The sequence below is a fragment of the Siphateles boraxobius genome, unplaced genomic scaffold, assembly GCF_051911475.1.
Source record: "Siphateles boraxobius isolate OS27281-9 unplaced genomic scaffold, OSU_SipBor_1 49, whole genome shotgun sequence".
NCBI lineage: Eukaryota > Metazoa > Chordata > Actinopteri > Cypriniformes > Leuciscidae > Siphateles > Siphateles boraxobius.
The window spans coordinates 7,369,423-7,392,156 of NW_027509130.1; the positions used below are offsets into that span (position 1 = coordinate 7,369,423).

The following is a 22,734-nucleotide window of genomic DNA, read 5'->3' on the forward strand; positions in this document are numbered from 1 at the left end:
GCAGCGTGCAGCACCAAACAAACAGGCGAGACCTCACCGAAGACGCGCTCAAGCCTAAATACAGGCGCAGATTAATGACGTCACAGAACTTACTATAATGCGAACAAGTGGGCTTCTAGCTCATTATGCCACACATTGAATATTGATTCCCAATCAGGTGCTGAACCAAGAAAGACACTAAATTGAACATGTATTGTAATCTTGTATTGCACCTTTGAATGTGCCATTGCTGTGCTTATTTTTGTTGTTGTTGCTGTTATTGTCGTTGTTGTTTGTCTACTTCACAAATTTCAGTGCTCAGTTTTCCACCACATGTAAACTGCCCTAATGACTTATGACCATTGGCAAGAACTGCAATGCAGTAAGATAAGAATTGCATTTCTGTTTTCCAAACATTTCGACAAAATTATTATTTGAATCGTTCATTCATTAAGAAGAACAGGCATAAAAATCTTTAAGTCCCATGTTTTACATCCCTTGTCTTGGTGTATGAATATTAAACTGTATTCACAGGTACATTTATATCAGTGCTAAAGTCGACGCCCTTATTGTCAGAGGCCTGATAGAACAGAAATAGATAGAGATGAGATCATAGTTGTGGTTTGGTTTGTAAATTATTTCTGCTTATTAACTTATAAAGTTATAAATACAGCTACTATTATTACAATAAAGATCCATCAAAGTATCTTTTCCTTTGCCTTGTCCATTAAACACACAAAAATATTAATTATCATAATGGAAAACGTAATGGAAACTTGCGTGATATTCTTTGAAAACATGTTACAAGATTATCAACTTTTTCAAATGTTTTTTTGTAACACATGTGGTACATTTGTATGTCTTTAATCTGTCATTTTGTTCCTAAAGATCTGACTGTCTGTATCAGGAAGTCTTGAGGCTTTAACTCAGTCTGTGTCTTTAACCGTCCGTCATTATTGGGTCAGTATGGAGATCAGTCAACTTCCTCTTGTGCTCTGTAAGTATTATTTCCTCTGTATGTTTCAGAAGATGTTCATTACTGTTGTATTATATGAATAGATTTTAATAGTTTCAAGTGATTTGGTGATTTTTATTTCATGCTGCTCCCAGTTTCAAATCCAGCTCTAGTCTATGATCCATGAGTGAAAGACGAGCTTGAGAGAGGAAGTGAGCAGATAGTGACATTTGTGAAAGAGAAATGCACTGTGTTGTGTTTGGGTCAGTCTGCTTGTTCATTCACTCTGTGTTTTGCTTTATAATGGTGTTTGCGGAATCATTTCTGTTGTGTTTTTTGTACTCACTTGATGGTTTGTACACATTTCTGTTGGTTTGTTTGCTGTCCTGCACTAAGTAGATATATACTAGTTAGTCTTCGGTAGATGTTGATTAGTATGCAGATAGTAAAAATTTATGAGTTATTTTTGTCACTGTTTTCAGACTCAAGAAAGGTTTTTACAGAACTGAATTGTGTTCATCCGTGTCAGCATTTCCTGACATCTAATGACACACACGATATGTACGTTATGTGCCTGGGTGAGGAGCATGCTCAGTCATTGAGGGGGCTGTATGTATGTATGTATGTGTGTGTTGTGAGCGCTTTCCTTTGAAGAAACTTCGAAGAAACTGTTGAGATTGAGGATTTCTCTGAGTGCTTTCAGCCCTCCTGTCCCACATATGCCGAGCTGTTGGACGTTATGTTTGCGCCACAGAAAGATTAGACCTGCTGTGGAAGCGCAAGAAGCACAAACTCCCTCGTAGCAGCCTGGATGAATGTTTTTTTGTCAGGAAATAACCGCCCAGCTGGTACGATTCTTCCCTTTCTCCCAGATCTTCACACTGAGGTGCAGAGATCTTTGGGAAAGCCATATTCTGCATGCATTCATCTTCACACGGCAAACTATGCTGATGTGGAGGAGAAGCAGGAATATGGTTATGCATCAATACCTCTGACTGAAGAGAGGCTGGCCAACGATCTCTCGGTAGGTGAGGCATCCGCATTGAATATGCCGTGTCTGCCAACTAAACTGCTGCGTGCCACATCATGTCTAAATGGCACAGTATATGCGTCAGCGAGTCAGGCTGGGGCGGCTTTGTACACCATGGCCGTTCTGCAAGTTTACCAGGCCGACCAGCTGAAAGACCAGGGCCTGAGTCGGTGGAGGAGCTGCGACAAATGAAACTGAAAGTTCAGCTCACATTTTAAAGCTCAACTCACAATTGTCTTCATTAAAAGTAGTAACTCTAAATTATCTTAGCAGTGCTGATGCCACTCTTTAAATGAGCTAATTATAAATAAAATGCAGCTCATCTCTTGCTTTCTTGACGTGAAAGTGAATTTTCATATACACAGCAAAATCCCCAGAGTTAAATTACTCTGCTTAGAGTACATTTGGTCCCTCTCTACAGAGAGTTTAAATAACTCTGAATCAGTTATTGAGAGACTTAAGTGATTAAAAAACTCCACAAACAACATTACCAGCTCCACTTATTACCAGATTGACTTTATTTCTGTCATACGTCTACAGAAGTTCTTATTGAGAACTAACAGAGGTTTAGCTGTTAACGATTTATTCAAAATGTTCGTTCGCCATTATTGTGATCTGTTTCCTTTAGTTGGGAAGTTTGACTCTTGGCTTTTTTTTTGAGAGAGAGTTTGTTGTTTTTATGACAGTCTTTACCAAAACACATAACTTGTCCTATGGGCTGTGGCACAGTGATGAACTTGGAAACTTGGCACTTTATGACAAAAAAAAAGTCGTTCTTCTAGGCCTCCACTCTTCAGAGCTTGATTGAATAGCCATTTAAAGTTGTAGGCTCTCTGTGAGCCTCCTTGCAAGCGGTCCCGAGCTTGGAACATAGTTAGGTCTCACTCGATTTAGAGAGTCTTCATGCTGAGGTCTAGGCTAGGTTGTAGGACAGTATGTCAGGTTGTTAGGCTCTCTGTTAAGCTACTTGGCTACTGACCTTAATGTGGAGTGTTGCTAGGCCTTCTCTCATTATGAGAGTCATTGTACTGAGGCCTCTACTGTCTGCAGAGCTTCATGGGCCAGGATCAATAAGTTGCTAGCTCTTTCTGAGCTTTTTTTTGCCTACTCCGTTTGGTTAGACATACTGGGACTTTTATTGAGGCCTCCATTCTGCAGGGCTGTCTGAACAGAAGTTCTGAATGTCAGTACTTAGCTGCAGGGCTGGACTGGCCATTTGCCCGGTGGGCCGACGTGCTTTTTGGGCCGATACAGATCATTCTTTAAAAAAAAAATTTAAAAAATTGTTTTTGTCTAAACGGCCCATAATACTCTTACATCGGCGGCCCATTCGTTTAGTTTTGCTTATTGGCGGCGCTGGGATCTTTGTGCCGGTGTAATGCATTGGACAAAAAAAGTCAGCGTAGGTTTTTTTTTTTTTTAACGGACCGGCCCATGAAACACGTAGATCAGGGGCCCATTGGTTCTGTTTTTGATTGGCACTGGGCTGGTCCAATCACATATTTAAACTCCTCCCCCTTTGGGCTCTGAGCGCGCGTGCAGTGTCAGTGTGTATCTGTCAAAATAGTCAGAGATGGAGAAGAAACGCAAGGAATGTGCAGAGAAATAGCCTGGGAAAAAGAAACGGGCCCTTCAAGTGTCCGATGAGGATATTGAGGAGGATCAGGAGAGAATGAGTGAGTGTAGAGAACTATGGTAAGCAGTACTAGGCAACTTTCAGAACACTGAGGCGATGAGTGTAGGAAACCATTACCCAGTTACGCATTATTTACACATCGGCATAGTTGATGATTACGCATTTTACTAGAATTGTAATGAGACGCGTTTGTAAACCATGTTTTCCGCCAAAATAAAAGATCATGTGTTTATCTCTTTCAAGCATGGAAATTAGTACAAAACTAATTATGAAAGTTCATTTTATTTTTCAGTGCATTTGTTTTACAATATATGGCTATTACTGTCATGGAATTAATATTATAACTATTATTATGTAGTAGTGTAATGCAGACAGATCACAGCTAAAAGAGTTTTGAGTTTTTCTTTGTTCAATTTCCACACTGATTTTGCGTTGGAGCTCTTAATTTTTAACTCTCAAAATGGGGGGGGGGGGGGGGGGGGCAGAAGTCCACCCACCACAGATTTACCAAAAAACCTTTGTCAGACACTGGTATTGCTATGCCAATGCAGCTTATAGCTTGTTTTAGGATTCATCATTGTGGAGTAGTTCGATTGTATTTTACAATTAGTAGTTATTTCATCTATTAACTCTTACTCATTCCTACTCACTCATTAGGCTACATCGCATTACTGGTTTTAATTGGAGTTAGTATATTCAGGGGCGTGAAAAGATCAGTTGTGTTTATGATTATATGTAGTGGGCCAGTCTGGGCCAAAATGCCCGGGCCGATTTTTAGTCCCAGTCCAGCCCTGCTTAGCTGATGTCTAGTAGGTGAGTAGGTGGATGTCTAACTTTAAAACATGAACAAGGAGGAAAGTAGTGAGTGAAGTCCTGTGTCATTAAACACCTGAGGCATGCGTTTAAAGGGTTAACGTATAATACAAAGTTGATCAGTTAGTCAAACTGTAATAGCTGTTAGATTTTCCTGTATTTGGCTGAGGTGTCACTTTGGTGGCTTGCCAATGTATTCGATTTCTCTAATGCATAAAAATAATAAGCTTGACCAGATTTCTTGTGGGGAGAATAATTTACTGAAGGTCGTGTAGCACATTATTCAGCGATGATGATGGCCTGTCTTCAGATAATCTGAACCCAAATTTCTGTCTGTGGGACAGACCTTTATACCTAAAGCTAATTTACAAACAAAAGACATCACATGGACCCCTAAGAGAAACACAGCTGTTTGCCTCATGGGAAGAACTCTGCAAATAAGTTCCCACAGAAACTTCAGGATAACCAACGGATGAGTTTAATGATCTTTACTAGAAACATTTAAAAATACACCTGATCTTTTATGAGTTTTTTTTTTTACTTTGCATTTTAGTGCTGATTTCAATCATCCACTCTGAACACACTGAAGGTGAGTGAATTTGATTCATTAATTTCATCACAAATGCTTAATTCTGTTACAAACCAGGGATTGGATTTACTAAACATTCTAAAGAATAAAATTATTCTTAAATGCTATTTTCTTATTTTTCTAACTTAAGAAAAAAAAGATAATAATATTTTGTATTCTCAAAGATTTTTCTTAATGTTTTTATTGTTTATTCTTGAGATATTGTTCTTAAAACATTTAATAAATATTCACATTTTAGAAAAGAATGTTCTTAAAAATCATCATAAATACCTAATATAGGATTCCAACCTGTCTTAAACCCCCAAAATAACATTCCTATGAACTTCTTGTAATTAATCTTAAGAACACCCTTAACTTCTTCCTTAAAGGGACATTGTGTTGGAATTTCTCCCATCTAGCGGTGAAATTGTATTTTGCATCCAAACCAATTGTGCTCTCCAGCCACTCGGTTTTTCCAATGCGTGTTGCATCTACGGTAGCTGTTATGTACCAAAATGCTATGACAGGACGTCTTCTAATAGCACTTCGTCGAGTTTTCCTTTGGGTGAACAGGTTTGTTATTTCAACTGCAACAAACTGCAACTTGACACAACGAACAAACGAATGTTACAGTATGAATAATATCAGTGCAATGCAGCCTTTTAAACTTGCCGGGGCCGTGACTACCGCCTCTCACTGCTCTGCTCCTCCGTTTCTGCTGCTTTCAGTCACGTGACGCTGGCTCTGAACGAAAACGCGTTGTGGAAACGTGCTGGTCTAGTACTTTTTGACCCTCTCTGCTATTATATTTTTTCAAGATGGCGGAACGACATGGAAGCCTCCATGGACCTACCCGTCACATGTATATAAAGATAATAAATTCTTCGTTTACGAGGATAAGTCAGATAATTGCCAGAGGTATTAGTACAGCATTGAGGACATATTTATGAATAAAAATATTGATTTTAGATAATAAAACACCTAAAAAAAACTACACATAGTCCCTTTAAGAGAATTTTCATGAATCCAGCCCTATCAGTGAAAAGGAGTGTCATAATTATTAACACAGCTTTTTAAACAAGTTATATAAATGATTCATGTCTTGTGAATAGTAACACCACACAGACAGTTCTGAGGTGTGACAAAAAAACAAATTTTTTTAAAACCCAAAACATTCTGTCACAAAAATGACAATTTCTGTAACACTACTAATATTAATATTACATGAATAAAAAAAGTCCTTTGAACTGCAACAACAATTTGCAACACTTTGGTAGATGATACTGATATGTCTCTCTGACTGGTGTAGATATAAGCGGTGTGACGCCCTGCGTTGAGCTCAGGGCTACTAGCCTAAAGGATGTGGGTTTGAACCCCACATAGGCTGGTCTTTGCACCTGTGTTGTCCTTTGCATTGCACTCAATGAATGTTAACCTTGTTTGTTCCTTTAATTGTTGCCAGTTGCTATATTACATTGTCTGTGAAATCAAAATGCACTAATGATTTACCAGTGAGAGAATGAGATCTGCTGAAAAACTTCACATCTCATGTTCCCACTGACGTTATACTGACAGATTTTCCCAAACCGACTCTGACTGTTGAGCCACAGAGTTCAGTGATCACTGGAGACAGAGTTTATATGAAATGTTCGCTGGATCAGACACTGGATGGATGGGAGTTTCTCTGGAGTAAAGACTCAAACACTGAATCTACTGATGCTGAAATTAAAATAATCGATCGTGTGCAAGTCTCTGATGGAGGAGAGTACAGATGCAGAGCACGAAGAGGAATATTAAAAATATAATATTTTTATTTTATTTTATGACCTGCTCTGAGAAATTACTGACAATACTTTCATAAGACACTTAATAAGTGAATATAACAGCTGTATAGAGAACAACACATCAGTCTAACCTGATTTAACATGTGTGTTTTATGGTCATTGTAATTTTGCCAATTAAGACCTAACTATAAATTATCTCTAATATCAGAGAGAGATTATAAATAACACTGATGTAAAAGCACTAAACTCTGGTTTTGAGCTTAAACTTGACAGAAACTGTAAACTTGTCCCTCAAATCTGATTGGTTGATTGGATTATTGTTCAGGATCATTAAAGATGTTTATCCAGGAACATGTTATGCTTGGTAAAATCAAATTCACTCTGTTGGTCAATCAAGTAACTGTTCATAGAAAAAAATAACAGCACATTTTATTATTTTAAGTAATTAAATTAATCATCACATTATTTTCATTGTTTATTGTTGTCGTTGTGCAGAAATACCAAAACCCAGAGTGACCATTAAACCTGATCAACATGTATTCAGAGGAGAGACAGTCACTCTCAGATGTGACATTGACGATGAAGGAGTCTCTAGCTGGCGGTACAACTGGTATAAAGAAAGTACATTAATGGTTTCCAGTGAACTACAGGAACACACAATCAGTTTTGTTACTGAGTCTGACGCAGGGAAATACTTTTGTTATGGAACAGAGACTGAAGGATCAGTCTTTTCACAACGCAGTGATGCAGTTACACTGAGAGTATCAGGTGAGTTTGATCATCTCTTCATAAACACACACAAGTTGAACATGTTATTAATGAGTGATGTCTCTATTTCAGATGCAGCCCGGGCAGTTTTAAGTGTTTCTCCTCAGAAGTGGTTGACTGAAGGAGATCCAGTGACTCTGAACTGTGAGGTTGACGGCTCTTCTACAGGCTGGATATTCAGCTGGTTCACTGAAACTCTCTCATCAGGTATTATAATGTCCTCCATGTGATAACATATACATTTACTGGTTTTATCAAAAACATTATCAGAAATAATTTCCTTTAGTGAGCATCTGCATATTCTCAGTTAACACAGGCTTGAGTTATCGTGATGAGCCGCTCTCAGACAGCAGAAGAGGAGCTGGAGGAAAATACACTGTCAGTTCTGTTGCTCTAAATCACACAGGAGTTTATGTGTGCAGAGCAGAGAGAGGAAACCCAGCCTATAAAACATACAGCAACATACAACCACTGTGGGTCACTGGTGAGTTCACACTATAGTTCAAATGATTGATTCATCTTTAATAAAGACTAATTTCTTAATTCTCTCTGTAATGGTCTTGTCAGGTGTTTCTCCTCCAGTGTCTCTGATCATCAGTCCCAGCAGAACTCAACACTTCACATCTGACTTTCTCTCTCTGAGCTGTGGAGACCAGAGTGACTCTGATAGATGGACAGTGAGAAGATACTCAGATAGCGGGAGACCGGATGGTTGTTCATCATCAGTGTCGGGATCACAAACAGGATCTACATGTACAATCAGCTTCACCAGCACATTAGACACTGGAGTTTACTGGTGTCAGTCTGAATCTGGAGAGAAATATAATCCTGTTAATATCACTGTACACTGTGAGTCTGTATTTCTGTATTTATTTATTTGACTGACAGTTTACAATCAATGCATGAATCAGGTTGATTAAACAAGAGCAGATACTAATGTAAGCAACCAGCCAGAACATCATAACAATACACTAAAAACACTCAGAAACCAGTGCGCAGTGGAAAACTAAAAAGGTCTGTTTTTTATTTATTTTGTCTTTATTATGTTACCATGTTGTTCATGTATTGCATGTTTCCTCTATTTCTGCAGCTGATGTGATTCTGGAGAGTCCTGTTCATCCTGTGACTGAAGGAGAGACTCTGACTCTAAGCTGTTTATATAAATATACATCCCCATCAATCCTCAGATCTGATTTCTATAAAGATGAATCACTCGTCCAGAATCAAACTATAGAGATGATCATCCCGACTGTCTCAAAGTCACATGAGGGTTTCTACTCCTGCAAACACCCGAGAGGAGAGTCTCTCAAGAGCTGGATCTCAGTCAGAGGTGAGACTGAGATAAATAAACACTATTAAAAATATTCCTGTACAATTTACATGTAGAAGTAAAAATATATGCATCTCAGTCTCTCCAGCCTCAAGATCTGATGGTCCAGTGATAATTGGAGTGACTGCAGGACTGACTGTTGCAGTTTTGATCATTGTCTTCTTGGTCCTGCTTTGGCGCTGCAGAAACAACAAAGGTTCATCTTCTGACATATTAATATTCAGTGACAGACTTGTAGAAACTCGCTCTCCGTCTACTGTATGTTAGATTAATTAACTGCCATCTTTCATCAGTCTTAGCTGGTTTTCTGGTCTCATTTTGTCTCCCAACCTGGTAAAGCTGGTATTCTTGCTGGTTGTAAATGGTTTTTAGGGAGTTTTCAGCTCAAATCAAGTTTGTTACTTTAATACTGAAAAGTATATTGATAAAAAATATGAATGTAATCTATATTGAGATCATTGAAACTCATTGAAACAGTGAGTCCTCCATCTCTCAGTTGTTAGATACAGAGTTACTGCATATTTAAAGCGCTCCAAATGAGTCATTTATTAGGCTTCATTTGCTGCCTATGAAGACAGCAGACAGTGAGGAAGCTTAATGTTTTGGAAGCCAACCATAATGTGATAAATAAATATAAGCATGCCACTCTACACCTTGTCATGCTCAAACATACTGTATACATGAAAGAGATTAAAACCCAGACAGCAACATAGTGTCGGCCCAGATCCGGCTCACATCTGGCACATGTGGAATCTACATGTACCAGATGTGGGCCGGATCTGACATGTTGCTGTCTGAGAAAGTCAGTTTTCCATTTACACAAATATTTTATGTTTGACTAGGTGTAAGATCTGAGCCTCGCTCTACTGTCAGTCAACAGCAGAACATCAGTCAGAACTCAGAGCAGAACCAGAGTGAAGCCGGATACAAGACACTGTCTGGTCAGTCTTTACTCATTACCCATTAATATATACCCATAAATCTAGCCTGAGATAAAAGTCACTTAGGAATAGCTTTTAACTAAGAGGACGCATTTCAATATTTCACTCTTCTAAATGTTTTACATTACATCTTGTCTTCACATACATATAGCCTATTGAAATTGATGCCATTTGGTTTTATTTGATCAAAAACTGCATAACAAAATATATTTATTTTCTGTAATTTAGAATGTTAATAGAACATGAAATATTAATTATTTTTAAGAAGAATTCTTTTTTAGTCTGTCAACACGAAATCAATATTTTTCTGCGGAATTAAATTTATAAGATGCATGAAAAAAATCTTTTTAAAAATGTATGTATTACTTAATACATTAAAATTAATGTATTCATTTATTACAGGAACTGCACATGCTTATGACTCTATTGATACAACGCTTAATGAAGAAATAAGCACAGGTAACTAAGGATGTCATTTAAAGTATTTCATTTCATTATGATGAGTTTCAGTAGTTATTTCTGAAGAAATTAGAAATCAAATCCATTTTTATCACTATTATATTCGCAAATCTTATTAAACCAGTGTCTGATTTCATTCTCTACAGATGGTGTAGTTGGGCTGACTGAGATCACATATGCTGAGATTGAACTCAAATCTACAAAGAAACAGAGGAAAAAGAAAGAGAACAAAGGTAAACTGAAACAAAAGTCTCTGCTCTTATGATTTTATGATAATTCTGTGGACGTGCACTGTGAAACTGACAAAAAAGGTAATTACATGCAAATTCTTTATTTTGAGGCAATTTGGTATACTCATTTTAAAATAAAATGATCCTCTGTGTAAAAATATGATAGAATGCTGAGTAATATGTGTTATTTATGCCATATTTCACATCACTCTTGGATGTATAGTAAGCACATATGAACTGTTGGCATCTTCTAGGCAATAACAGTGAGAGTTGCGATATTTACTCTAAACTGAAGCTGTAAACAGATCGAGGTGAGTGTCAAACTAAAAACAATAATCACAATTTCACAATGAGCTACTGAAAACTTTATATATGCATTATTGAGAATCTAAGAATGAAATTATATACTGTATATTAAAAATATATATATAAATGTGCATTTTGAATTCATTGATATATTTTCAGGTGCTGGATCTAGTGGTGCAATCCGGAGGATAAACTTTCAATCCCAGGATGCTGATGAGTTTACTGTAGTTTGAGAAGTGAATGGTCATATTTTTAGGGCTTGCATTTTTTATGGCCTTTTTAAATCCATATTAAATTCATATTCAAATTAATTTGAAGCGAAATAAAATTAACCGAAAATTGCCTGTAGAATATTATAGGTTGTATTTTTAAACAAAATGGATATTTTGGAAGTGAAATCTGAAAGGTGAATATGGATTACTGAATTTTTAATAATGAAATGTGTGTGAAATGTTTTGAATTGAAATATGCACAGCTTAAATATACAACCATGTTGAATTTCAGCCCTAAAAAATACAATGCATAAGATTCAATCACGGTTAATGCAATGCGTGTTATTTCAAGTAATCCAATTCAACAAGCTTTTTTGTTTCAAAAACATTTGTCGTTATCTTACTTCCATAGTGTAAGTGAACAAGTTCCTTTTTTCTTTTTTGTCTTCTTGATTTTAAATGTATTTGTACAGGTTCAAATGGTCATGGAAATATCACAGAATGTTACAACTGTGATTTCCAGGTCTGGAAAAGTTGTCTTTAAATGTAAATATATATAGTGAAACTAATTTTCTTTTCTTAAAATATTCAATTGGTTAGAAATAACTTAAATCCAGCAATCAAAAACTAATAGGGGGAAAAACAAAAACAATGTAAAGCCATAGAAATGCATTGGTCAGAAGGTCAGTGTCTTGGGCTAGTATATCTGTTTTTTTGTTTTGTTTTGAGTGTATTCGACATTTATTCTCAGTTTTATATAAACTGCTGTCCAAAAGTTTGGGGCCTGTATGATTTGTTTCTTTTGAATTTATTTTTTGTTTTTGTTGAAAGAAATTAATACTTTTATTCAGCAAGGACAAAATCATCAAAAGGGACATTTGTTTTACAAAAGATATATTTATATTTAAAATAAAGTGTACTTTCTATTTCTCAATAAATCTCACAATACCTGAACAAGCTTATCAATGTCTTCAGGATTAAGTCTACGTGAGGGTTTTATCAGGGTCGGAGATCAACTCAGCAGGACCGACGTTTCCCCATCCCTGCTGTAAATATAGATAATATACAAAATATAATGAATATATGATGCATATAGTGCATATACTTAGCATATATTCTAACATGCTATGGTCATTGAATGGCTTTCCTGAAGTAAATGTAACGTTATGTGTAAAGTTTAGGAATGTTTGGTTCAGGAAATGTGCTACCAGGATGGTGTGTCCATTAAAACACAGGGGTCCAGTACTCAGTCCATACTCATTTATTGTAACAGATCGTGAATCAGGCCATAGAGTAGAATGGGAATCAGATATAGAGTTGTATATTTCTATAAACAAATAAACAACAAACAGAATCTTAAATATATTTAACACCATAGAACTTCAACTAATAAATCATCACATAATCCAATCCTAAACAATTCAACATCAAAATAATAAGAACACTGAAACATAATAATCATAATCATATAGAACATTTCAGAATTCGACCCAAACAGGATCCCAAGAATTAACATTATGAGACAAATCAAAAGGGCACAAACTTACATTGTCAGGAACACATCACTCTACAAAGGCTCTCATTAGGAGAGAAAGAAAGGACAGTCTGCTTTCATTGCATATGGCACACACCAACAAACCAAACAATAGTGATTTATCAATCATTGCGTGCACCTGAACAGACTTAGCTCCTCCCATGACTGACTATGTCATGTGATCCATAGGAATTCTCAACATTATGTGTACATTGTTTACAAGCTGTTTTATTGACGTCTTTCCTCAGTTGAAACACTGATAGAGCGATTACATGAGACGATATTCATTACCCTCTCTGATGATCATTCATGTTTATTTGGTGCTATTACTAGTAGTAAAGAGGAAGAGATGATCAGATCACGTGCCGCTTGATCTGAGGCGTTACAGCGATCTGTCACACACATTAAAGAGCCACAAAATCACCTGCAGCTCAACCTGGCAAAGGCCGAGCTTCTCGTGTTCTCTGATGACCCGTCTCTACAGCATGACTTCACTATCAAGCTAGATTCATCATCAATCACCCCATCAAGATCGGTCAGAAATCTTGGAGTAATCTTTGATGACCAGCTGTCCTTCACAGACCACATTACAAAGACAGCTCGATCATGCAGATTTGCACTGCACAACATCAGGAAGATCAGGCCTTTCCTAACTGAGCATGCAACACAACTTCTCGTCCAGGCCCTGGTTATTTCTAGGCTTGAACACTGCAATGCTCTTCTGGCTGGTCTTCCATCATGTGCAACTAAACCTCTACAAATGATCCAGAACGCTGCAGCCCGTCTTGTCTTCAACGAGCCCAAAAGGGCTCACGTCACTCCTCTGTTCATCTCACTGCACTGGCTACCACTCGCTGCTCGGATCAAGTTCAAGGCTTTGACACTTGCTTGCAGATCTACCACTGGCTCAGCTCCCTACTTTCACTCGCACCTACGGGTCTACATCCCTACCAGCTATGATCGGTCAATGAGCGACGGCTCGTGGTACCATCACAGAAAAGATTTTGGCACAAAATCACTCTCCAGAACATTCTCATTCACGGCTCCTTGCTGGTGGAATGATCTTCCCAGAATCCCTGACTATATTCAAAAGACATCTGAAAACTCATCTCTTATGCACTTAACTTCTTTAAAAAAAAAAAAAAAGATTTCCCTTTCCCTTAATTCCTCTCTTGTCTGGCTTATGCTAAACAATGTCTGAACTTTATATTTTGAGCAATTCTTGAGTTGTCTGCCTCTTCATGATAACTAGTTTGCTGTATTCCTCATTTGTAAGTCGCTTTGGATAAAGGCGTCTGCTAAATGACTAAATGTAAATTTACCTGAGCATTGCACTGTAGGCTACGTGAAAGTAATAATGTTGCTGTAGGCCTACTTCGTGAAGAAAATAATAAATTATATGCATAATTAACTGCTTAGAGCTTAATATTTGTAGTATTTTAATCAGTTGTTGTTGTAGTTGTTTGTTTGAAGAAACAAATTCAACAGTTTGGTAGCCTATTGTAGCATATGTTTTGCTAAAATAGCAGCAGATGCTCACTTTTTTTTTACAAGCAAGGAGCTATTCACCAATCTCTTCATCAAAAAAATCATGTAATGTTTTTAAATAATAGGCAAAATTAAAAATCATTGAGATTTGAACCTTGTGCAAATGACTGCTTTATTTTATTGATTTATCTGCGACGCTTGGGGGCAGCACAAACACATTTAGCCGACAGGAAACTTACTAAGGCGCCTATATTTAGTCTATTTTGTGTAAATAGTTATTATTTACACCCTGAGCGGAAAAAAACAGCGTATATAAATACTATAAAGGTAAAAAAGCTAGACTTTTGCTAGAATGGTAGAATTTTAAAACACATATTTTGTAGTATTTTACTCAGGCAATATCTTAGGTCGTGTTCTCCATTTGAGGTCCTTTCACGGTCGCGTCAGACTGAGTTGAACCGCTGATCTGAGATCTGTGTTTGTATTTCTCCTCTGACTGTGAAGTTCAGATTTGTGTTGCTCAAACTGATCTGAGACAAACTCATGACACTGTTCTGAAGATGGCAGCCTCCGTCAGATATTTACTGAAACCTTGGACACCGAGGTACGTTTTACTAGTTTTCTTTACTTATTTGTACCAGGAATATCCGAAATGAGGCCTAAATCACATCAACGTCGCTCTGTAATTCATACTTTGTATAATTCATCGTTGATTTCACGCTGTTCTTCGCAAACTCAACCATGTGCTTAAATCTGTTTCTAAACTAACGCTGCTGTTTGTACCGATTTTTCTCTGCATAATAAAGATATATCGGCTGATATTATGTTTTCTCAGTGTGTGTTTCGTGAGGTGGAGTCGGTATAATCCATACTATCTGGATCCTGATCCCAGTAAAGATGTTGTTCCAGACTCAGAGCTCAGTCCTGAAGAAAAAGAGCTGCAGGAACTGAAAACAGTGAGTCCGATAAAAGCAGCGCTGTCGAGCGACACCAGCTCTGCTTTCAGCGACCCTTTGATAAGGTACAAACTAAAAGAGCTTAACAGACAACTTTAAAATTTACTATAACTTTAAGACCTGTATATAAACACAGTGAGGTCCAAAAGTCTGAGGCCACCATTGAAAACTAGGATTAGAAATAATTTAAAGTCATACAGATTGTTCACTCAAGTTATTCTGGCATTATTTGAATTTTAGTGAAAAAATTGTTGTACACATGGTAGCAATATTTTTGTATGGAAGCTTGTTACCACAGAGCAAAAAGTCGCAATTACCTTTTTTAATGTATTTTTTTTAATTCTGTAGCGATAACAAGCTTCCATATTTTTGGACCCTACTGTGCGGATGCTTCATAACATTGATTTTCTGTTTTCCTCCAACAGCAAGTTCATCAACATGATGATGCAAGATGGCAACAAAATCCTTGCTAGAGGAATCATGACACAGGTTTGACTGAAATCCCATTCTATACACTATAAAATATCATGTACACTTCCTGAAACGAGTGTTGACATAATTTCTGCTTGGATGTTCTGTGGCCGTTCAGACGCTGGAGACCATAAAGAGAAGACAGGTGGAGAAATACCACAAATCTCCTGCAGCGAAGAGAGAAGAGGTGGAGTGTAATCCGTACGCCATCTTCCATCAGGCTCTGGAGAACTGCAAACCCATCATCGGTCTGGCCAGTGTTCAGAAAGGAGGGAAGTTTTACCAGGTCAGCGAACAACCTTGAATATTTACTTTATGACTGTGAGATAATATGAACAGGGGCCTGATGTAGGGCTGGGCGAAATATCGCATCACATTGTTATGCACATCTCGTCAGTAAACCCGGTTCCTTGATTAGTAGTAAATCACCTAAACCTGCTTTCAGATGGAGCGGCATTTACTACAAAGAGTCGTAGTTCACTGACAAGCTGAGCCATATCGCATTAATATTGCGGACGTATCGCGATAATTAATGCGATATGGCTCAGCTTGTCAGTTAACTACGGATCTTTGTACACAGCAAAAACTCCAGTGTTAAATTAACACTCCTGGGACTGTATAGGGACGTCCCGCCATTTGGAGCAGCCATTTTGACGGAATAGAAAATGCTATACCACCGGTGATAATACAGCTCGTCGCAAAATATTTCTATCATGCCCGAGCGATGCTGTGCAGTTGGATGCGATCAGATACGTGATCATACAAAAGGAATATCTTTATACCCAATCCCAAAAGAAACAAGTGGTTGGTGGCAATAAACAGGCAAAACGCTGATGGCGGTGTTACTGTTTGGCTTCCAACTCAACACAGTCCAACTCAACACAGTCCAACTCAACACAGCTTTGCAGTCTTCATTTTGGATCAGTTAAGTTGTCCCCTCGAAGGCTAATGAATGATTTCTCGGAGTTCGTGATAAAATGTTATAAATCCACTGTTGCCATAGAAATCCGCAATGTGTGTGTGCACTACTATTCAGCATAACATAAGCTTGTCTTAGCTGGACACATCAGGCTCCCAATTTTACGAGATAATATATATAGGTATATAATGTGCTATATATATATATATTTTATTTTTTTATTTTTTTTGCTTTAAACAGAAAATAATTTGTTAATCAAATGTTTAGCCGCCCCTTTATGATAGAACTATTGTCCATTTTTTTCACGGTTCTAACAGTGTATGGGTTGACTACATTTTTCTACGTTTTTTTTTTGTTGCAGTGAAAAAAAAACTACCAACATTAGCTAGAAACAGTATTAAAGTAGTTGTAAAGAGTAGAGAAGAGAGCCGTGGAACTGCTCAGTTAGCTTCAGAGTCAGTAATGTTATTGGTAAATGCATTTACCTAACACACTGTAGCCCAATGTCAAAATGTTTTTATGTAATTATATTATTAGTATAATAATATACTAATAATATATATTACCCATGGCAATGGATCTATTATTAGGGGTGGCCCACAACTAATAAATAGATCCATTGCCACTGAGTAGCTGACGGATGTATTCCGCCAAAATGTCTGACACGCGGCTGGGGTCACGTGACTGGGAGATACCTATTGGAGTCCACACTCAAGTGTGTTAAAGTTAATGAGATAATTAAGTGATTAATGTAGTGATGATTGAGCATTATTGAAGACACCTGAAGAATCACTGAAGGAGAAAATCTCAAATTGTAAGCCACTGTTATGGCGATCATTGTTTGCTTTAGTTGGGCTCTTGACTCTTATATTATTAACTTTAGATTTTGTTTTGCTGTTGTATCTGAGTTATAACTGCCAGATAAACAAAGAAAAAAAGTGATCTAATGGTGTTGATTATATTATGACAATCATCATTTGAACTTTGTTCGTGATTTATGTTGTTGGTTACAGCATAACTGTGATTCTGCATAAATATCCAGAATTTTAGATATAAAATAAACGATTTCTTAAAAGTTGTTTAAAAAAAATCTTTCTTTTAGGCACACACAGACATCAAGATTCAGTCTATGCATCTCAACAATGGTGACGAGCAGAATATTCAATTAGGAAAAGTAAATTACATAGAAAATTCAGATCATAATTTATTCATATCGCAATAAATGATGGGAGCCATTAATGAGTTGTGATTGGTGGCAGCCACTGCAACATGCTTTATTATTGTCACCATTGTGGAGATTCACAGACTGATTATTGATGTCTGTGTTTCTAAATACATTCATTTGAGAGTTTTTTGATCAGAACAATGTTTATTAAATATTTTTGATTATAAGAAAAATACTGATAATCATATGCTGTAGAATCACAAAGCTGTTGCCAATAAGTTAAACCAAACTATCTCAATAAGCTTCACTTTTCAGATCACTGCATGATTATGCCAAATCATAACCAACACCATCAGATCACACTTTTCTTTGTTCAACTGTTATAAATCAATAACAGCAAACAAACAAATTTTAAAGTTAATAATTTAAGGGTCAAGAGTCCAACTAAAGCAAACACTGATCACCATAACGGTGGCTTACAATTTGTGATTTTCTCCTTCAGTGATTCTGCTTGTTAATATCAGGTGTCTTCAATAATGCTCAATAATCACTAAATTAATCACTTAATTATCTCATTAACTTTAACACTCTTGAGTGTTAATTTAACACTCATATCTGCATCAAATCTTCCATCTGAAAGCAGGTGAAGGTGATTTACTACTAATCAAGAAACCGGATTTACTGACGAGATGCGCGTAACAATGCCAGACCTAGCCTGATGTATGAAAATGTTGTTTATGCATAAAAATTGCATTGAAATGTGTGTTCCACGCACATATTGGGATTTATGAACCGTAAACAGCGTAAATATGTGCGCACAGTACGGACACTTTAGACCTTGCGAACTTTTACTGGAGTGAGCGAAGTAATGAAATGAATGATTTTAAACTCTGTTTTCATTTTGATACACACATTAAATATTCCACTCAAATTACATAGTCAATATCCAGAAGTTAAAAATTTTTTTAATTGAATTTAGATATTTTAACACAAGCTAAGTTATAATGTTTTAATGCAGTGGTTCTCAAACTTTTTCGGTCATTCCCCAATTTGGACAAGGGGGACTTTTCAAGCCCCACCTGCCCCCATCACCCCAACACAATGCTAATGAAATCCGCAACAAGCTTAAAATGTTCCAATTTATTGAAGTAACAAGTAGTATCAGTATAGTTACAAGTTGTATCTAAAAAAAAAACTATCTACATCAAATAACAGCAAGTTCAAAAATAAAGAAAATAAAACATAACTTGCATGAAATTCAAAAATAGAGAAAATAAAAGTGCAGTTGTGTCAATTTGTATCAAGTTCAAAAATAGAAAAGAAATTAAAGTGCCACTCGTCATAGCATCAGCACACCCTGGTGGGGGGCTGTGGACTAACATAATATTGTACTTAAAAACGTGAAGAAAAAAAAAGAAAAAAACAATTATATACATATTACACATTAAAATAGACATAACATACTGTGTTTGATATGGGATTAAAAAATGATGGGCAGTGTATAAGATATAAACTAATGATTAATTATTTTAATATTCCTTTGTTCCGATCAGAGCTTCTGAGCGGAGAGAGAGAGAGCATTTCTGAATATTCCTCCGCTCGCTCATTCCGATCAGTTTCGCTCGCTCAACCCAGAATGGCCTGCTGGTTCGAAAATGTGGAATAAGGGCTGCCTCCGACTAAAGTTTTTTTTTCTAGTCGACTAGTAGTTGTTCATTTAAGCCATTAGTGGACAAATCGCCACTTTATATTGATTTAATTACTTAAATAGTCTATACAGGATAATGCACGTTATATTGCCGCACTCAAGCGCACGAGCGCACGCTTAAAGCTTGCCACAAAGAACCGGCAAAAGTAATAATGAATGTGTAAAAAATAGCAAGGAGACATTTAATTGTTTATTAATAAACTGGTGTTTTTTGTGTCGCTGCAAAGATGAAGTTGACGATCCGGACTCGCCATCAACGAATAAAGATATAAAGGCATAAAAAGGAAAATTTGGCGCGTCTCTATTCCCCATCAGTGGGACGCCCCCCACACTTTGAGAATCGCTGTTTTTATGACAGCGAGGAGTGCTGTAGATGCATGATCTTTAAACTAAATAGCAGAACTCATGTTTTCTGAAAATGTGTCTTGCGAGAATGATAATCAATGATGCGACTCTGATATTATATGCTGGATTTGTTCAGTGGTCGAACGGTCCATTGGCCGGTTTGAAAAGGTCTGATGACACAGTACTGTAAACTCTGCTGTTGGTGTCATGTTAAAGCAGACAGTAGCATAATGATGACAACTCCTGTCATCTGCACAACATTATGAAAAATACCACAGTATTTAAAGGATACAATTTAAAGAAGAAAAGGGTAAGATTTGCATTTTTAAAAAAATGTTTTGTCAGTGATGTTGCAGATGTTGTAGATCTCAGTTCAAATTCAGAATTAGGGTTCACTAATAGCTTTTTAAATGAGCAACATTGATAAAAATGATCTTGAGAAATGTGACTGAATATTTAATTGTATTTATATAACAAAAATGAGGGCAACAGAAATGTACAAAGTTGTGATGAATAGAATTTGTTTTCAACTATTTATATTAAACATTTTTGAAAACTGAAATATGTACCACTTTATCTAGAGTAATTTATAGTTCATGGATTTAATGCAATATTTTTTAATTCTCTGAATAGAAGTTTATGAATAAATTTAAAGTTCATAAAGCTCATAAATTATAAATTTATAATTCATCCAAGAGGTGAAAACTATCATTTACTCCCCCTCATGTTGTTCCAAACCTGAATGACTTTTCTTTCTTCGGTGAGAAACAAAAGCGGATGTTAAGCAGAAAGTCCATTCTGATCTTTTCCATACAATATACAATGTTGTCAAGCTCTAGGAATCGCATCAAAACTCAGTAAAAGCAGATCAAATACTGAATCTCACTCTCAGTTATTGGTCTCGCAGGTTCCCGTCCCACTCACGGATAATCGCCGGCGTTTTCTGGCCATGAAGTGGTTGATCACAGAATGCAGAGACAACAAGCACCGTCGCACACACATGTACGAGAAACTCTCGCAGGAGCTGCTGGCCGCCTTCACTAATGAGGGAAATGTGGTGAAGCGCAAACACGACCTTCACAAGATGGCCGAAGCCAACCGTGCGTACGCACACTACCGCTGGTGGTAGAGACCGCACACATGAGTCTGTTTAGGACTGACGGCTTCAGGAGTTTGGATGAGCTTCACTCAGATGAAAAGGACATGAGAAAAAGCGGTCTTCTTGAGTCAGAAATATAGATTGTCTTTGAATGAAAGTAAAAGAAGTAAGCTATAAAAGTCTATTTCCATTCTTGACCTGTAATTCTTCACTAGAGTTGAACAGTGTGAACGACTGTGCAAAACAAACCTTAGACATCTCATTACATGTTTATGAGATTTCGGTAGTGACCTTGTGCATGAAAATGTTTAATGCTTTATTTTAAAGTGTTTAAGTGGCATCAAGACACCTTGACAAGTCATTGTCTAATCTGCAAGAGTCTGAGGAATCAATCAGACCAAAACCAGCTGAACAGGAGTTTATTTTTATACTTTCAAATGCAACTTTTTTTTTGGCATATCACCTGATTTGATGTTAACATTTCAATCCAGTGGATCTTCATCAGATTGAAATTATGAGAAATAAAAATATTATTGTAACTGCAACACTTTATTCCTTTATAAGCACTTGTTTAAATAGGCAAATGTTTAAGAGTCTGAGGCCTGGTTTCACAGACCGGGTTTAGACTAAGCCAGGATTAGTCCTAAATTCAATTAGGCCATTTAAGTAGCTTTTAAAATCTTCCCTTAGAAACCAGGGGTATACCTGGATCATTATTGCAGAGATTATTATGTTAGCATGTTATATGTTCGGGAACAGTTCTTCTAACCCTAATTGATGGAGTGTGTAGCTTCTTAAACAACCATGTAGAAAGACACATCATGGCCATATAAAATTCTCTCTTTTCTGACCATTTACAACCAGTGTCAATTAACATCAGGACAAAACAAAGATACGAGACACAAGATGCTCTTTCCTGCTCGTGTCCCACAGTCTTCTCAAAGTGGGATTTACTATCGCGACTTTGTGGGGAAATATAATAAAACTTGCCTTATTTCCAAAATTTCATGCAATTTCTATTTCTTTCCATTTTCAAGGCCTTTGCAGCCTATTGTTCATCTTTTGATGCACTTTTTACACGGTAAAAGCGTAATTCCTACATTGTGCATTTCTGCATTTTGCATAACCTGCAAATTTTTTGGTCCGAAAAAATGTGCATGTTCAACATTTAGTGAACATCAACCTCTAGTCACCGACTTCAGCACGGCAGCTTTTCTCAGTTTAAGAGTTGTGTAGTTCTGCTCCGGGAACTTCTGCTATCGGGCTAATGCACTGTTGACTTGAGAACTGGTTGAATTAGTTATGTAAAAAAAAAATTCATTCAGTCAATTATTGTGGCAGAAAATGATGGCTTATTTCATTTACAAAACAGCAGTAAATTAAGGATTTTTAATTTTTTTTTAAAAACAGTAGGGATAATTTTACATTTTGGGACAAAAAGTTTATACATTATTGTCACCATTACAATAAATAATTGTGGATTTACCAGACTGGATTTTTTTCAGTTGGAAAAATAGTCTCTGAGTCATCGAAAGTAAAAAGTAAAAGCCTGTCCATTAAACATGATTCCTGATCACTGATGCAACAGCCACATAAACATTTACAAAGCATGTTCAACTCCCACATATTTAACTAATAAATACTCAGATGAAATGAATTCACTTTTTTTAGAACCAGCTACAAGAGCTGTACCGAAATCTTATTGTTTATGACAAAAAAAGCACAAAAATAGCATGATTTACCTTTTAAATGATCCGACAACCAGTATAAAACTATCCAAGCAATTTGCAACAGAATGCAACACATTTTGAAGTCTTCAGTCTAATTTAGTTGTTTTTCTCCTCCAGAGGAACTCCTCTTTTACAGACGGATAGAGGATCAGAGTGCAGGAGAAATGTGGAAGAGTCCGTGTCTCAATCACTGTGTCTGTGAATCAGGAGCTGACAGATTCTCCAGTTCATGAATCTCTGCTGTTTTCTGTTTAAAGCAAGACATTGTTATTTAGCAACTACACATCTGAACTGTGAAGATGTCAAAC

General features: G+C 36.8%; 3 protein-coding genes across 8 annotated transcripts in view; 2 read left to right on the forward strand and 1 right to left on the reverse strand.

The window, feature by feature from the left end:
- Positions 1–934: 934 nt before the first annotated feature.
- On the forward strand, positions 935–11,973 carry LOC143710954 (Fc receptor-like protein 5). Of its 5 annotated transcripts, XM_077202217.1 has the most exons (14): positions 3,319–3,659; positions 4,967–5,002; positions 6,557–6,670; positions 7,261–7,533; positions 7,606–7,740; positions 7,841–8,017; positions 8,101–8,382; positions 8,624–8,863; positions 8,943–9,059; positions 9,706–9,804; positions 10,207–10,263; positions 10,410–10,496; positions 10,748–10,804; positions 10,959–11,973. In XM_077202217.1, exons 3-13 carry the CDS (start codon positions 6,622–6,624, stop codon positions 10,792–10,794), a joined length of 1,563 nt encoding a protein of 520 aa, XP_077058332.1. In that variant the 5' UTR covers positions 3,319–3,659; positions 4,967–5,002; positions 6,557–6,621; the 3' UTR covers positions 10,795–10,804; positions 10,959–11,973. The 5 variants fall into 5 exon arrangements, with proteins under 5 accessions (XP_077058331.1, XP_077058332.1, XP_077058334.1 ...); XM_077202216.1 differs by lacking the exons at positions 3,319–3,659; positions 6,557–6,670 and adding an exon at positions 935–976; XM_077202219.1 differs by lacking the exon at positions 6,557–6,670.
- A 2,485-nt stretch (positions 11,974–14,458) lies between these two features.
- mrps7 (mitochondrial ribosomal protein S7) lies at positions 14,459–21,699 on the forward strand. 2 transcript variants are annotated; one of them, XM_077202291.1, is made up of 5 exons: positions 14,459–14,637; positions 14,869–15,054; positions 15,415–15,478; positions 15,579–15,746; positions 20,505–21,699. In XM_077202291.1, the coding sequence occupies exons 1-5, from the start codon at positions 14,594–14,596 to the stop codon at positions 20,724–20,726; spliced, it is 684 nt and encodes a 227-aa protein (XP_077058406.1). In that variant the 5' UTR covers positions 14,459–14,593; the 3' UTR covers positions 20,727–21,699. The 2 variants fall into 2 exon arrangements, with proteins under 2 accessions (XP_077058406.1, XP_077058407.1); XM_077202292.1 differs by lacking the exon at positions 14,459–14,637 and adding an exon at positions 14,670–14,729.
- The window catches only part of LOC143710960 (uncharacterized), a 52,759-nt gene continuing 48,694 nt past the window's right edge, over positions 18,670–22,734 (reverse strand). Inside the window, exon 33 of the mRNA XM_077202226.1 lies at positions 18,670–22,673. Coding sequence (XP_077058341.1) covers positions 22,614–22,673 — 60 coding nt within the window. The 3' untranslated portion in view covers positions 18,670–22,613. The remainder of the gene's footprint in view (positions 22,674–22,734) is intronic.

What these genes read in the sequence shown, in the direction of transcription:
- LOC143710954 (XM_077202216.1), top strand. Translation starts at nt 946, where the DNA reads ATGGAGATCAGTCAACTTCCTCTTGTGCTCT. An exon ending in CACTGAAACTCTCTCATCAG is followed by an intron (nt 7,741 to 7,840) that starts GTATTATAATGT and finishes GCATATTCTCAG; the next exon opens with TTAACACAGGCTTGAGTTAT. An exon ending in TGTTAATATCACTGTACACT is followed by an intron (nt 8,383 to 8,623) that starts GTGAGTCTGTAT and finishes CTATTTCTGCAG; the next exon opens with CTGATGTGATTCTGGAGAGT.
- mrps7 (XM_077202291.1), top strand. Translation starts at nt 14,594, where the DNA reads ATGGCAGCCTCCGTCAGATATTTACTGAAACCTTGGACACCGAG. An exon ending in CTGAAACCTTGGACACCGAG is followed by an intron (nt 14,638 to 14,868) that starts GTACGTTTTACT and finishes ATGTTTTCTCAG; the next exon opens with TGTGTGTTTCGTGAGGTGGA. An exon ending in TTCAGCGACCCTTTGATAAG is followed by an intron (nt 15,055 to 15,414) that starts GTACAAACTAAA and finishes TTCCTCCAACAG; the next exon opens with CAAGTTCATCAACATGATGA.